General features: G+C 45.6%; 1 protein-coding gene across 3 annotated transcripts in view; it reads left to right on the plus strand.

Moving 5' to 3' along the window:
• NARS2 (asparaginyl-tRNA synthetase 2, mitochondrial) overlaps nucleotides 1-16,251 on the plus strand; it is a 62,429-nt gene that overhangs the window by 11,136 nt on the left and 35,042 nt on the right. For all 3 annotated transcript variants that reach the window (XM_061458081.1, XM_061458082.1, XM_061458083.1), the window contains one exon: nucleotides 10,179-10,279. In XM_061458081.1, coding sequence (XP_061314065.1) covers nucleotides 10,179-10,279 — 101 coding nt within the window. The remainder of the gene's footprint in view (nucleotides 1-10,178; nucleotides 10,280-16,251) is intronic.

Below are 16,251 nucleotides of genomic sequence, written 5' to 3' on the forward strand. Positions count from 1 at the left end.
TCTCATGATTCCTAACCCCTACTTCCATGAATCATAAGAAATTCCATCTGCCTTTTATACTTGTGTATTTGAAATTCACTCATCTGTCTGAAACAATTACATCCATTGCCACTTATGCTTATTGGCTCCAGCCTTGCTGGTGAATCATCTGTAAGCAAAAGAAAATGTTGAGGTAGCAGTTGCTTGTACAGGATCGTGTCTTCCACTCTCTGCAGACAAAAAGCCTCCATGTGCTGGCTCTTCAGGATCTTAAGGTCTAACCTGCGCTGCTAGTGATTCCCTTCCAGCCCAGCTCAGCTTTTCGCTTGCTGGGACAATAGAGTTTGATTAGCTAAATTGTTCCTGGTTTAATTGAGATCCCTTAAAGCTACCAAAGGTTTGTTCCAGGCTGTTGCATGTAAATTAAGATGTGAAAACAAGTGAGAGTTAATGATGAGAACATTATACAGTTTGCAGCTGTACATGTATTACGTCTTTGGTACAAATTGTATCCACTTGAAAGCTGGAGAGGATGCAGGACTACAGCGTAGGTGGCTGGTGGTAACAGAAGCACTGATGCATATGTTGAGTGAGGTACTAAATTGTGAGTCTGAAACTTGTATAAGCTGTTATCATAATAAAAACTTGTATGAACACTAAATAGGCAGTTAAAGACAAATACCTTGTTCTTTCTCAGTGTAGTTGCTTAGGTATAAGTAATACCTGTCTTGGAGAAATGCAGTGATGGCTATACTTGAGAGGTGCCAAGCCAAATCCTGTCAAATGGCCTATACCACAAAGAAAAGGCTTCAGAAACCCACTTGCTGCCTGGAAGTAGGAAGTTCTCCCTGATTTCCTGTTTCTTCTTTAAGTACCACTTCATTGTCTGGCCTAGTTTAGGACTTGGGTTTGTTTCTGCAAAGCTCTGTTGGAATTGGTCTTGGCTAGCAGAGACCAAAACCACTTCACAGTGACACTGCTTCTTGAGAGTGGAATCTGGGGAAGATTAAGCCTGCTTTAGGCCATGCATATAAGGCTGTCAGATATAAAAAGAAGGATGACAGAAGGCTGTCAGACATGAAAATAAGGTGTGGTATTTGCAGCAAGCGCAGAATCTTTATATGCTTTTAATCAAAACAACCATCATGATGTTCCCCATCTGCTGTGTTCAGTCACTTTTAAACTAGCACTTAGTTCCCTGCTTGAAGAGACCAAGGAACAAAGTAAGTTCCTGTTCCTCTTATATTTGAGCAGTAGCCAAGAATTATGGTGAAAGCCACCTGCATGTTACATTCTTCAACTTAACAAATGTTTAAATCCTCTACTTCAAGTTTTAAGACCTATTCTCCAGTTGCAACTAGAATATAAATTGGTATTCTATTGCTCCTGCACTTACAGTAGTTCTAATACACCTGCTACTTACAGGTTGGTTCTTCTGCTTTGATTTATGTGTATAAAAGTGATAATCTCCCCAGTTTCCCTGCCCTGCTGCAGGTGGAATAAGGTGAAAACTTGGTTGAGAAGCCTTTAGGACCCAAGCAGAGGCTGCTTTTGCACTCGGTGTGAACCACTGCCTTTTAATAGCTGTTTTCTCTTGAGTGGCACAATTGTAATCCTCTGACTAATGTCTGAGGGCTGCTAAGGCCCCTGCATTCCTTGGAAATGGTGGAAAGTGAGGAGGAATCTGTTTTTACATGAGACTTGAAGAGATGGGGTGGAAAACTATCTTAAGTTAGAAGGAAAAGGCTTTCTGAAGGCCTGTGATCTTTGATTTCTAGCCCTCTTAATCCTGTAGGATTTGTGTTTGTTTATATGTTCAGCTTCCTTATTATCTTTGTTTGGTTTGGGGTGTACTGATTAGTCTGTGCATAGCTTTGGTTGGGATGTTCCCATACTAGGGCTTGGGCTGGGGGAGAATCCCTTCCCTGTCTGCTGGGCAAATCAACTCAGCTAAACACTTCTGTCATGCAGCAGTGGAAAGAGGGTGGTAAGCAGAGGAGATATGAAAAGAGAAATCAATCGTAAGAACTCCAAAGACATCTTTTGCAGTTGAGGCTTTCTACACCTGCAAAGCATAGGTTTGAGGAGAAACCACCACAAGTGATCAGCCAGGCAGCCCCTAGCCCCATGGAGAACACCAGCAGCACCAGCTTGTGGATTTCTGCACCTTGGACGGTCCCTGCCTTTGGTGGAACCTTGGAGGTGGGATAGCATCTTGCTTGTGCTGCCCTCCTTAAAGTAAATGGACTGAAAACACCAAAAGAGCTTTGAATATTGAAAGCTGGGTTGTAGCAGAATGAAGGGGAGAGTAGATCAGCAGGGTGAGACAGCCCTTTGAATTTAATCTGAGTTAGTTCCTCTGTACCAGCAGTCTCAGCACTTCAGGGCAGATTCTTTCCTTTCTTCTTTTTTCTCCTTCTGAAGTCTGAAATTCTTTGCAGCTTTTTATGGTGCAAGAAACTACCCAGACCCCTTCTGGGGCTGCTTCCTAGGAAATGTGCCATTCCTTTGTGACCCAGCTGCATGTCTGTGCCCGGCTATTTTCAGTAGCCTCCCACTCTGTCTGCAGTGTTGAAGGCTCCCTGTTTTCTGGGTCTTTTGCTTTGTCTTTTTCACTTTGCTCCCTGGAAAGTTTCCTTGTTTGACTGTCCTCAGCTGCTGCGGAGAAGTGGAGGCTCCTCTAAGGAGCAGTCTTTCTGGCCCAGGACACTCCAGCTTGTGTGAAGAGGCCCTGGACAGCCACTTTCCATGCTGCTTCAATGCAGCCTTTTAGAAGAACTCTGCATGCAGGGAGTTACCAAGCACAGCAGCTCTCTTGGCATTCACAGCTCTTTAAAGTAGGTCTCACATGTGTTTTGTATTGCCTGTGGCCATATTCCTTCCTCGGGACATTGTGCTGTGCCTAAGAGCTGCTACACTCTACCTGTTGGCTCCAGTAGAGGGTATGTGCTCTTTATCAGGCTTGTCTCTTGCCTCACACATACCTCATTATCTCGGTGGTGTTTAACTAAATCCAGGGTCTGGATCAGACGATTTCATTCTGTGAAAGGATCATCATCATAGAATCATAGAATGGTTGGTCCTGGAAGGGACTTTAAAGCTCATCCAGTTCCAACCCCTGCCACAGGCAGGGACACCTTCCACAAGAGCAGCTTGCTCCAAGCCCCTGTGTCCAACCTGGCCTTGAACACTGCCAGGGATGGGGCAGCCACAGCTTCTCTGGGTACTCTGTGCCAGCGCCTCAGCACCCTCACAGGGAAGAGCTTCTGCCTAAGAGCTCAGCTCAGTCTCCCCTGTTCTGGCAGGTTAAAGCCATTCCCCTTGTCCTGTCCCTACAGGCCCTTGTCCCAAGCCCCTCTCCAGCTTTCCTGCAGCCCCTTCAGGCAAGGCACTGGAGCTGCTCTCAGGTCTCCCCTTCAGGAGCCTTCTCTTCTCCAGGCCGACCCAGCCCAGCTCTCTCAGCCTGGCTCCAGAGCAGAGCTGCTCCAGCCCTCGCAGCATCTCCGTGGCCTCCTCTGGACTTGCTCCAACAGCTCCACATCCCTCTTGTGCTGCTGCCCCAGAGCTGGATCAGGACTGCAGGGTCTTCTGAGAGTGCAGCAGAGGGGTAGAATCCCCTCCCTCAATCTGCTGTTCATGCTCTGAGGATGCAGCCCATACAGTTTAGGATACTTAAGTGTAAACCTGAAAAAAACATCCAGGCACTATTCTTCTCCAAAATCCAGGCAGTCTGGCTTTTGGGATTGTTTTTAATACCCTCTCACTGGAGAGAATGTAAATGTTTCTTGATACCTGAAGAGTTCAGGTTCATGGTTGTGCCTCCTGTGGCACCAGAGATACGTGTCTGCTGCAAAAGATGCAGGCATCATCCACTGTTCCTTTGGTACTGCTGAAACAGCCTTGTCAGCACCAAGGAAGGATCTCCCCTTCTCACCAAGGGGAGAATCGCAGTTAAAGGCAGCAGTATTAGTGTCTGTCAGGTGTTTTCCCCTTTAGAGATGTGTCACAGCCTGGGAGGCAGCCAGGCCCTGAGAGACAGGGACTTCAGAGAGGTGCTCAGCAGGGAGCAGGGTAAGCTGGAGCTGAGCTGAGGACAGTGCTCTTGTATTTTCTGGCCCTCTCACTTTCTGCTCCTTCTACCTTGTTCATCTCTATCTGTAATTACAGTCCATATTTGAGGTGTTTGTCTCAGCAGCTGCTGTTGCCCAGTGCAAGCCCATCTGATTGGGATTAGGACTGAGTTGCAAGGAGGACTTCTTGGAAGTCATGAGTTTTGCAGTGGTTATCTGAAAAGGAAAACCCAAACATGTTTACAATGGGACATCACAAAGGGCAGGTCTGGATTAAAGATGTGGTGCTGTAAAGCGTCAGCAGGATGGTGGCGTGGGCTTGGGTTAGAGCTACAGCAGTGATTTCTATGGGCTTTTCAGATCTTCTCTGATCCCTTCATGCATTTAGCTTGCATCAAGTGAAAGACAGAATCAAATGGTTTATACCTTCCTGAAGCTAATTGCCTCTAACAAATGGTAATACAAGACTGACATCAAAGGGAATCATCTTAAATGAAATCATTAGCCATTTGAGGAGATGGAGAGCAAACCAGGTACTAAATCCAGTTGTTCTTGTATTTAGAATGAGAATGACAAGCTTTTGATGTTGATGTTGAATCCTAGTGTGTTTGTAACATGTTTATTCTAAAACACCAAAATGTTTCATACAGATTTCCCCTCCTTTCCCATTGTGTTTTGGGTCGTTTTTGACTAGGGAATGGAGAGAACTTGGCAGCAAACACATTATTCCCCTCTAATCATTTACCAGATAGGTATTTGGGGGTTGGAAAGTGCATCAAATTGAAATAAAAGCATCACAATGTTGTCACTTTGTTTTGCTTATCATGGACATGAAAAACAATCTCAGAGTCAGCAGTGAAGGGATAGCATCACTTACTATTTATCTTCTACCAGTGGTTATGGTTGTGTATAATGAAGAAACACGTTTGATCTAGAAGGTTGAGCATAAATCTGGGGCACAGGCACTTGAAAACTGTGGCCTGATCCTGTGCTTGAATGTGTGAAGTTGATTACAGGATACCCCCTTGCTGAAGGGGTCCCTTCTGAAGGAAAAGGGAGATAACTTCATTCTTCCTGCATAGCAAATGGGTTGTCTTTTGCAGCTCACAACCCCTGTTCATTAAGCTTTCTGTCTCAAAATGAGGGAGAGAAAGTGGGCAGCTGTGGAGAGATGATTGGATTGTGACGGGGAAATAACATTCACCTTCTCTTCACTCTTCATCTTCTATTGGAAGCCATCCAGGAGCTGCTCCCAAAGCAGATGAGTGTCTGGGATCTCTGAGTGGCCTCTCAAACTGACTGCAGTTTCTAAGCCCAGTTGAGCTTTAGACTTTCTCACACTCTTCCTTCAGTCCCTCACTGTTGTGTCTGTTTTCCTTCTCCCTCCCTGAGATTCCATCTGATTTGGAGAATGAAAAATGACACGAAGTCATTATAAATAAACCAAGCCCCAGCTCCTGCAGACAGCTGTATCCTGTTTGTGGATTTGCGGGGAAGTGTGGAGATTTCATGGCTGATCCCTTCTGTTCTTTTCCTGCTCCCAGTCTGCCTCTTTCTCCTTGTTTAGAAGTTGCATCCTACAGGATTAGGAGGGGTTTTTCACTGGTGGAATGAGGAATGTAGCAAAGCTAAATTGTCAGTAGGAGCTGGAATGATACATGGCTGTTCTCTCTAGTGCTCTGGCCATGGCTCTGGGGCTGTGGCATGTGGATATTTGTATGCTTTATTAATATCCTTATTGGTTTTGAGCAAATACTCTGGGTTTATTTGAAGAAAACAATAGGGGCCTGTTTCTGCATCCTTGGGATTTGTTCTTTGGGGATTTTTAGAGCTGCAAAACGTATGAAACAAAGGAAGCAAGCCACAAATTGTCATATTTTCATTGATCTCTGTGGAACAAGGCAAGCTTGCTCTTCCCTCTAGTGTGATGCTATGATGCCTTGTGATCTGAAGGCTTTGGCAGCCTCCGTTTTACCTTTGAGAGGAGCAGCAGAGCTCTTTGAGAACAAAAGCAACACCTTCAAACTCTTTGGGGAAAATGGCAGGTTGTACAATATCAAAGGCTAGCAAACAAGCTGTGAGGGTGCTGAGGCACTGGCACAGGTTGTCCAAAGAAGTGGTGAATGCTTCATCCCTCACGGTGCTCAAGGCCAGGTTGGACAGATCTTTGGGCGACATGGTCTAGTGTGACGTGTCCTTGCCCGTGGTGGGGACTTGGAACTGGATGATCTTAAGGTCTTTTCCAACCCAAACCATTCTGTGATTCTATGAAACAAGCCTGAGCTTAGCAACATCCCTGTAACTAAGTTGGGGAGTCAAGTGGCTGGAGGTGGTGCAATGCTTATCTGAGCTGGTAACACTCAGCATAACTCCTAGGAAGTACACATTGAAAAGTGGGTGTTTGAGACCTCAGTTGGAGCATTGTGTGCAGTTTTGGTGTCCTCAGCATAAAAAAGACATGGAACTGTTGGAGCAAGTCCAGAGGAGCCCGCGAGGATGATTGGGGCTGGAGCACCTCCCGTGTGAAGACAGGCTGAGAAAGTTGGGGCTGTTCAGCCTGGAGAAGAGAAGCTGAGTGGAGACCTCAAAGCAGCTTCCAGTGTCTGAAGGGGGCTACAAGGATGCTGGAGACTCTTCACCAGGAACTGTAGTGATAGGACAAGGGGTAACGGGTTAAAACTTTAGCAGGGGAAGTTTAGATTGGATATAAGGAAGATGTTCTTTACTGTTAGGGTAGTGGGGCACTGGAATGGGTTGCCAAGGGAAGTTGTGACTGCTCCATCCCTGGCAGTGTTTGAGGCCAGGTTGGACAGAGCCTTGGGTGACATGATTTAGTGTGAGGCGTCCCTGCCCATGGCAGGGGGGTTGGAACTGGATAATCTTGAGGTCCTTTCCAACCCAAACCATTCTATGATTCTATTTCAGACTTATCTCAGAAGAAAGGATTCATCAAATTAGCTTCAAAATTTCTTTCTGTCTTGCTCCTGAACCTTTGACTCCTCCAAAGCTTAGGGATGACATTGAAATATAGAAAAAAATGAAGCAAAAATCTCATTTATCTTCATGGGTTTTTAAAAGTCACAGAATTGTGACCTCTAGAGAGCATCTCATCCATCTCATTGTGCTCAGACAGGCAGCTAGAGCAAGTTGCCCAGGACTCTGTGCTGTTAAGTTTTGAATATCTCCCCAGTTGGAGACTTCACAGCCTCTCTGGACAGCCTGTTCTAGTGTCTGACCACCCTTACAGCAAATGAAAAAGTGTTATTCTTGTTTTCAGATGAAGTGTCACACATCTCTTTATAAAATCACTGCCTCTTGTCCTACCAGTGAGCACAGCTGAGATGAGTCTGGTTCTGTCTTCATTCCCTTCCATCAGGTATTTATGCACAAGGGTACGGTCCCCGCAGAGCCTCCTATTCTTCAGGCTGAATAGTACCAGAGCTTTCTCAGCCTCTTCTCATATGGAAAATGCTCCCATCCATTAAGCATCTTCTTTTGGTCCTTTGCTGGACTCACTCCAGTATGTCCATGTCCGTTTTGTACTGGGGCAGTGAGCATTTTCATCCAGTGATCTTCATGAGCCATCAGTGCTGTGCAGAGGGGAGGGATCCCCTGCCTTGTACTGCCATGTAGACAAGGTCCTCAGTGCCATGGGTTAGTGGTGGCCTTGGCAGTGCTGGGGAACGGTTGGACTGGATGATCTTAAAGATCTTTTCCAACCTGGTTGATTCTATGATTCCATTTGCCATGTGTGCTCCTCACTGTCTTGTGGTCAGCTTGGTTCTGGCAGGGAGATGGTGAAGCTCAGTCCTTATGCTCAAATTACTTTCAAAGTGCTTGACACAGAGGTCTTCTATTTTTGCTTTTGTGCCTGTAAATTAAAACCCCAAAATATACCATTCCTTTAAAGGCACTTTGGTTTGTAGAGGTTTTTTTCACCATGAAACACTCAACTTGTTACATTTTCCATTACTCCCTGACTTTTATGCTGAAAATATCTGGTGATCTGAAAAAACATGCAAAAGCCAACATGAAACGTAGTTTGTTCTTCAGTGCCTGTATGGTGTGTAAGCTGTGATGGTTCCAACTCTGTATTGTCTCAGTTCTGCTTTTCTTGAAGCCTGAATAACAAGTCTAAAGAGGATATTGCATTCCTTTTTCTTTGTTCTGATTACTCCTTGTCTTTTTGCAATGGAAACAAATTCATTTGCCCATGAAAAGGAAATAACAGTGGTTTGAGAAGTCTTTGCTAAAAGTCGAGGCACCTGCTCCTCCATTTTATCATCAGACTTGAAACTGGATTTTGAAGGCAATGCTGTGTGAAGCTTCAAAATTCAACATGATAGATATTTCTCCCTTCCCCCTCACTGTTCATCTTATCATAGAACAGTTTGGGTTGGAAGGGATCTTCAAAGTTCATCTAGTCCAACCCTGCTGCAGTGGGCAAGGAGATCTTCAACTAGAGCAACTTAGATCAGATTGCCCATCTTGGTAGGAATGAGTGAAAATCACTGCTTATATTTGGAGACCAGGTTGATAGGATGGCATCTTTCTTTCGTTGCTGGGCAAAATGTTCTTCATCATATGTTTCATAGGGATTTTCATTTTGTATTATCTGCATTTCCCAAAAACATGGGATGTGGTTTCTTCACCCACTCCCAAACCCCTAGGTAGAGGTGGAGCCCTTAGCTACGTAGTTGCTGTTCAGCCTGGAGAAGAGAAGCTTGTGGAGACCTCATAGCAGCCTTCCAGTATATGAAGAGGGCCTATAAGGATGCTGGGAAGGGACTCTTCATTAGGGACTGTAGTGATAGGACAAGAGGTAATGGGTTCAAACTGAAAGAGGGGAAGTTCAGGTTGGAGATAAGGAAGAAGTTCTTTACTGTGAGGGTAGTGAGGCACTGGAATGGGTTGCCCAGGGAAGCTGTGAATGCTCCATCCCTGGTGGTGTTCAAGGCCAGCTTGGACAGAGCCTTGGGTGAGATGGTTTAGTGTGAGGTGTCCCTGCCCGTGGCAGGGGGATTGGAACTTGATGATTTTAAGGTCCTTTCCAACCCTAACTATTCTATGATTCTATGTGTGTTACTTTACAAGGGAGCCAAAAATCAGAGGCTACTCTAGAAAAATCTTAATTTCTATCACTTCTGTTCTCATCCCTGTTTGTAAAATGGTGAATATCGAATCACAAAGTGGCTTGGGTTGGAAGGGATCTTAAAGCTTATCCATCTCCAACCCCTGCCATGGGCAGGGACCCCTTCCACTAGAGCAGCTTGCTCCAAGCCTCTGTGCCCAACCTGGCCTTGAACACTGCCAGGGATGGGGCAGCCACAGCTTCTCTGGGCACCCTGTCCTTCCTGACATTTTATTTTACATTTTTTTTTATCTCCTACTTTTCTACAATGGCTTTTCTAATTCAGCTCATCCATGGTCAAACACAGAAGTTACACCATTCCTTGAGTAAGAATCAAGAGCTCCTGACATAACCACATGTGAAGGTGAGGGGTGAAGAGCAGCAGATTTTCTTAGCTTTGTATGAACTTTGTGCTGCCCACAAAGTTATGGGGAAACAGTAAACTCCATGAAGCTGTGTTGTATTAGGTCACTTCCCACTTACCTGAACTGATATAACTGGGGATCCAGTTTACAATCCCTGTTAGTTTGAGAAACATGGAAGAACTGTGTATCCTTCCTCTGTGCTTATGTGTCCAAGCTTTGCTGGTGACACTGGGGGTATGTGCTGCAGTTCACAAACCTGTTCTGCTAGTTGTTGTGATGCCCACAACCCATGTCCTCATGAGTCATTTAAAGTGGAACTGGGAGCTGTGGTGTTTCCCACTTAAAATAGGCTTTTCGTTACATAGACACATCATTGTGTGGGACCCCTAGAAAGAGAAGTCCTGAGGAATGCCTTACCTTGATGTGTTTTGCTTGAGAAGGTTTTAGAGCCAGTCTGAGCAGAGAGGGGGTGTGTTGTGTTGTGACCTCCCACACTGTTGGATTCCATCTCAGCAGTGTTTGGGTTGAATCCCATGGAATTTCCGGAGATAAAATAAGAGAAATAAGCCAGGAGCTGTGATTTTTAATGAAACACTGATAGGATGACTTCTTGTTCATTGGTTTGACTTACAGGTGGCAAATGAGGCAAAGGAATCTGCAGAAAAGACCCATTTCTTCAATGTGCCTGCTTTTCTGACTGTTTCTGGACAGCTCCATTTGGAAGTGATGGCAGGGTGAGTAAAATGAGAAGGTTTTAGCTTGATCTGAGAGATCTTCTTGATTTTGCCCCATTGGTATCAGTTAGATAACTGCCCCATGTGTGTCAGAAACCAATAGAGCAGCAGTGGCTGGATGATGGTGTGAGAGGCAGGGCAAAATCAGACTGCTTTTTAATTCTGGTTTATGAACTAGTTTTAAATACTAGGAATCTGCTGCTTGCCATGAATTGGGAATATTGGATGGAAATTTAATCTTTATGGGAATGATTGTAGGATTGTTGCTAATCACTGTAATACCTTAAATGTCTTTTTGCTATTGTTCATATCTGGCATGTCTCAGCAAGAAAAGCTCTTTCATTTTAGTTATCATGTTCCTTTCCTCTTTACTCTTTTTCTCCAAAGCTTTCTTTTTCATCTTCCTGCTGTGTTTCTTCCTTCTGGCAGTTCTCATTTCTCCTATTTCATGGCATTTACACTTGATGCTTTATCATAGAATAGAATCATAGGATAGTTTGGGCTGGAAGGGACCTTAAAGCTCGTTCAGTTCCAACCCCCTGCCACGGGCAGGGACACCTTCCACTAGAGCAGCTTGCTCCAAGCCCCTGTGTCCAACCTGGCCTTGAACACTGCCAGGGATGGGGCAGCCACAGCTTCTCAGCACCCTCACAGGGAAGAACTTCTTCCTTATATCCAGCCTGAACTTTCCCTGTTTCAGTTTAAACCCATCACCCCTCGTCCTGTGGCTACGGCCCCTGATGAAGAGGTTCTGATGAATGTTTCTAATAGCCTTAGTGTCATATCCACAGTTGAGACTAATGGGTTCTATTTAATCACTGTTGCACCGTTCAGTTGGCCGCTGGTAAATAGCTGCGGTTCAAAGTGTGAGTTTTGTGTAGAAATCAAAAGGTACAAATGTCTTCAGAAAGCTTTTTTCTGCCTGGCTTGTTCTCTCCGAGACACTAAGACCACCTAGATGGTTATCATCTGCTGCCATGCTCCAGCTAAAGGTTCTCACTGGACAGGATGTTTAATATGTGGTGCCCTGGCTGCTGCGACCGAAGCACAGGTCACTTGGCAGCGACAGGCTGATGCATCATCTCAGCCATTAGCTGGGGAAAGCTAATGAGGAGGAGGTTTGTTTAACTGGAAGGTGGTGGTGTTTGTGTGTCCCTGAAAGAAGATGGGATGACATGGGTTTGTACCTGTAGGATTGAATTGACTGTCAGATGTTGTGACCTCTATTGAAAGATGTAATTCCGCAAATCAAGTAGGTCCAAAGCAAAACTAGGGATTGTAATGATTAACTTGAAATACAATCTCACTCTCTTACATCAGTCTGTTCCCTTTAAATAGCACACAGCCTGCTCTGGGATGGAGTGAAGGCTGAACTGGGCAGATGCAAGACCTGCCTGGTAAATGTATTTTCCATTGATATCACTCAGGTGCACCTTGGCCTCTAAGGATAGGTAAAAATAAATCAATGCTCTTCAGTGTGCAGTACATGACATTAAGCTTCGTGTTCCTACTTTACAGTAGCGTGTTGTTCTTACAGGCATTTTAAATGGATCCAGTGCCATCTAAATATAGATTGTTTATTCATACTGGGGTATAACTCTGTGAACCTGCTCCTTTATTTAAGCACACTGAGTTGTTGACCCTGTAGCTCAAGTGGTATTGAATGCTTTCAGTCTGCAAAAATAGATCAAGCTCTTCTAGATGCAGAAGCACCATAGTGATGCATCGCAGTATTAACCCTCTAGATGCTGTGAAACGCTTTAGATCTGTGAAGGTTATCAAGTTGGGCCATACTCTGTGAATGGCACTCCTACGTGATCAAAGAACGTAAGTGCTTAATAGCAACCAGAGCCACTTGGCAAATGAAATGTGTTGTGATGGATGTGGGAGTCTTTCTGCCCCCAAAAGGAAATATTCTGGTCTTCCCAATGAACAAAGCAGCCAAAACAGTGAAGATTTATGTGGTTTGGATTTGGTCCTGTGCAATCTACCCTTTGTTTTAGCCAGATGGAGATTTTCCTGCCTAGAAAAGGAACTATAGCTTAAATAAAAGGTTACGTTGCTGCAGGCTTTCAGGAGCAGCTGTTCCCTGAGAATCTGTGGGAGGAGAGCAAGGTAGGAATGCTTGGGAGCCCTTTCCCCATCCAGTCTTGGCCTGTAATCCTGTTGTGAGTTGCTGTGGGGCATGGGAGCATAGAGACAGATCCTGCAGGGGTGAAGCAGGAGAGGTATGACAGGCAGGGAGGCATTTGTCCATGGTGTTTATGTGGTAGGAAACAGAAAGTCAGCTTGGCAGTCATCTCTGGAGTGAGGTTGGAGACTGCTCATGAGCTTTGTAGAGCTGAAGCTGTGGTTGGAAAAGGCTGGGCAAGGGGAAGACTTAGCAGATGTATCTGGAACCAGGTCTTCTGCTGTCCTCGCTGAGGGTTCATCTGCAGCGCACAGGCTGTCACCTGAGTACACATGCCAGTGTGGTGTCCAGGGCTCAGAGCTCTGTTTTATGGCAGGGCTGCTTGGTGTCATTCCTGATATGTCATTCATTGAGCCATTTATAATCATAAAATCCTAGAATAGTTAGGGTTGGAAAGGACCTTAAGATCATCCAGTTCCAAACCCCCTGCCATGCCATGGACAGGGACACCTCACACTAGACCATGTTGCCCAAGGCTCTGTCCAGCCTGGCCTTGAACACTGCCAGGGATGGAGCATTCACACTTCCCTTGGCAACCCATTCCAGTGCCTCACCACCCTGACAGGAAAGAACTTCTTCCTTATGTCCAGTCTAAACTTCCCCTGTTTAAATTTTAACCCGTTACTCCTTGTCCTGTCACTGCAGTCCCTAATGAAGAGTCCCTCTGCAGCATCCTTGTAGCCCCCTTCAGACACTGGAAGCTGCTCTGAGGTCTCCACGCAGCTTCTCTTCTCCAGGCTGAACAGTCCCAACTTTTCCAGCCTGTCTCCATATGGGAGGTGCTCCAGTCCCCTCATCATCCTTTTTCCATGAGGAAGCGTGTGGAGAGCAGTGTTCCTGCACTTACTGTCTGTCTGCTGTGCTGTGTATGCTTCCTATTGAAGGCAAGGTCAGAGAAGTTCTTTCTATCTCTCAGCATGACACGAATGGCCTAGTTGGCACAACTTGTTGTTTCATTGTACATCATTGTTGCAGCGACAGCATCTTGGTTGGCTGCTCAGGGTGTCTGAGTCATTGTCAGCTGTAAATCTATAGGCTCTTTAAGGTCTCCAAAATGTCTTTATTCACTCATACAACTCTCCCCTTCGGTTTTAGTCTCAGCTGAGTCAATAACCAGTGTATGTGGTAGCAGCTTGTAGGACTGTGTGTGTCCTGATAACTGCATTTAAATGTCATTGGTTTACTGTGAAGTCCTTGTGGTATTTCCTTGCCCAGTGATCCTTTGGTGAGGATAAAGGCCCCTTTGGGGACCTGACCTAGGCTGGAGGGCTTGTGACAGCTGAAGATGATTCAGAGGCCTATTGGAGACAGCCAAAACCAAGTGTTGCCAAGAAGTGCAGCTCACTGGCTGTATTTACTCTGGTTTTAGTGTTTGTTTCTTGCTCCTTTCACCCATCTGCACCTCCCACAAGCTCAACCTGCTCCTCTCCCTTCAACCCCTCTTGCTCATAGCTTACATCATTGTTTTGCATTGCTTTTCCTTGTGCCACGTTTCATCCCATGCACAGTCTGTTCTGCCTTTTGCATCACAGGTTTAACTAAAACTGCTCTTCCTAAAACCTCTGGGGGCTATCCCCTCCCTAAGTCACAGAATGAGTCATCTCTTCATTCCCTGCCTTCTATCCTAGCTCTGTTTCTTTTATCAGACCTTCAGGGGGTTTCTCATAGAATCACAGAATGGTTTGGGTTGGAAGGGACCTTAATGCTCATCCAGTTCCAGCCCCCTGCCATGGGCGGGGACCCCTTCCACTAGAGCAGCTTGCTCCAGAGTTGAAACAAGAGAAATTCTGAGTGGATGTAGTGTGGGGAAAATCACCAAGAGATCAGTCAAGCACTGGAAAAGATTGCTGAGCATGGCTGTGCACTCTTCATCCTTAGAGGTTTTCAAGACCCAGCTAGATAAAGCCTTGAGTAGCCTGGTCTGGCCTTCTTGCTGACCCTGCTTTGAAGACTGGACCAGTGATCTCCTGAGCTCCCTTCCAGCCTGAATCATTCTGTCCTCACAAGTTTTTTCTTGGCTTAATGCTCATTTTCCTCTCCACCAGTCTCACCCACAAGACCATTGTGGTGAATTTTCTCTCTAGTTCACTTTCATTTCAGCATCTCTCCCCAGGACCTGTATTTTTCTGCCTAACTTAAAATCTCAGCCTTTCATACTCACATCTGCCTGTTCACGTCTAGCTATTAAACATGGCTTAATTGAAATAGAATTACTCCCATTCCTCCCTCTCAAGCACATGCCCTTGATTTCCAAACCAGCATGGATTTTCTGCCTATTCCAGATACTCTGTGCAGTCCTTCAGCTGAGTTTTCTGGTTGCAGAGAGGCATTAAAACAATCTTACACATCTATACCATTTTGGCTGTGTCTACCTGAGCTTGTTGAGAGCTGAATGCAGTGAATTTCCTGTTGGTTAAAGAATATACTGAGATCATGCTGATTCCACTTTTTAAATGGAAGAGATGGAGAGAGCTGTCGTTGTTGGTGTTCAAGAAAACCCTGCAGAGCTGAAGAGAGGTGTGTTTGAAGCTTCAATTTCAGCAGCCTGGCAAACACAGCCTTAAAATCTGACTCCAGAATGACTTGCTAATGATGGAACAGATTGCATTGTCTTTAAGCAAATATTTGCTCTCCATTGTACCATTTGAAATCCTTCTGAATGCAGCTGCAGGAATGGTGTCCAGTTGTGTAACATTCCTGTTGCTAAGAAGTAGACAAAATAAGTGTAATTATTTATCTTGGATGCCTGGGAAAGAAAACAAGCCCCTCTCTGACATTTCTTGCACAACGTTTGGTTGAGGCTGACTCATGAGGCAGACTCTTATAATTAGCACTAACTTCCATTAATTAGGCTGACACTTAATGGGAGCTATAAAAAGCAACTAGGACATGTCTTGTTTTAATCAATTACCACAGGCTTCAGTCTGGTTCATGACTGCTGCAGGGATTGATAATGATTCTGTGTTACTAAGGGGCCGAATACGTGAACTTGGTAGGTGCAACCCTCAGCTTAGGGTCACTTAGGCTGGGTGGAGATTGCAGTTCTCAGAGATATTCTGTTGGTCCTTTCACCTCCTCTGCTTTTTTGGGAGGGGAAACAGGAAATTCCTTTAAACAGAGAAGTGGTGAATGCTGCATCCCTGGCAGTGTTCAAGGCCAGGGTGGACAGAGCCTTGAGTGACATGGTTTAGTGTGAGGTGTCCCTGAATGGGCTGGGTACTGAAGGGCTGAAATGCAATCCTAGCAGTGTCTTGGGCTGTATGCCCTGTATTTTCATAGAAATGTGGAAAGAGGACCAATAATTGCAGCTGATGCCACCTTTCACCAGATGAATGTAAAACCTCTCCTGCTGTTGCTACCTGCATTTCATTTTTACAGTCAGGATTTTTATAGTCTCAGCTCTGGAGCCCTAAACACAAGAGGGACATGGAGCTGTTGGAGCAAGTCTGGAGGAGGCCATGGAGACGGTGCGAGGGCTGGAGCAGCTCTGCTCTGGAGCCAGGCTGAGAGAGCTGGGCTGGGGCAGCCTGGCGAAGAGAAGGCTCCTGAAGGGGAGACCTGAGAGCAGCTCCAGTGCCTAAAGGGGCTGCAGGAAACCTGGAGAGGGGCTTTGGACAAGGGCCTGTAGGGACAGGCCAAGGGGAATGGCTTTAACCTGCCAGAGGGGAGACCGAGATGAGCTCTTAAGCAGAAGCTCTTCCCTGTGAGGGTGCTGAGGCGCTGGCACAGGGTGCCCAGAGAAGCTGTGGCTGCCCCATCCCTGGCAGTGTTCAAGGCCAGG

Source organism: Pezoporus flaviventris, unplaced genomic scaffold (genome assembly GCF_033815535.1).
Source record: "Pezoporus flaviventris isolate CSIRO_AGI_PZ_B2104156 unplaced genomic scaffold, CSIRO_AGI_Pfla_v1 ptg000025l, whole genome shotgun sequence".
Classification (NCBI taxonomy): domain Eukaryota; kingdom Metazoa; phylum Chordata; class Aves; order Psittaciformes; family Psittacidae; genus Pezoporus; species Pezoporus flaviventris.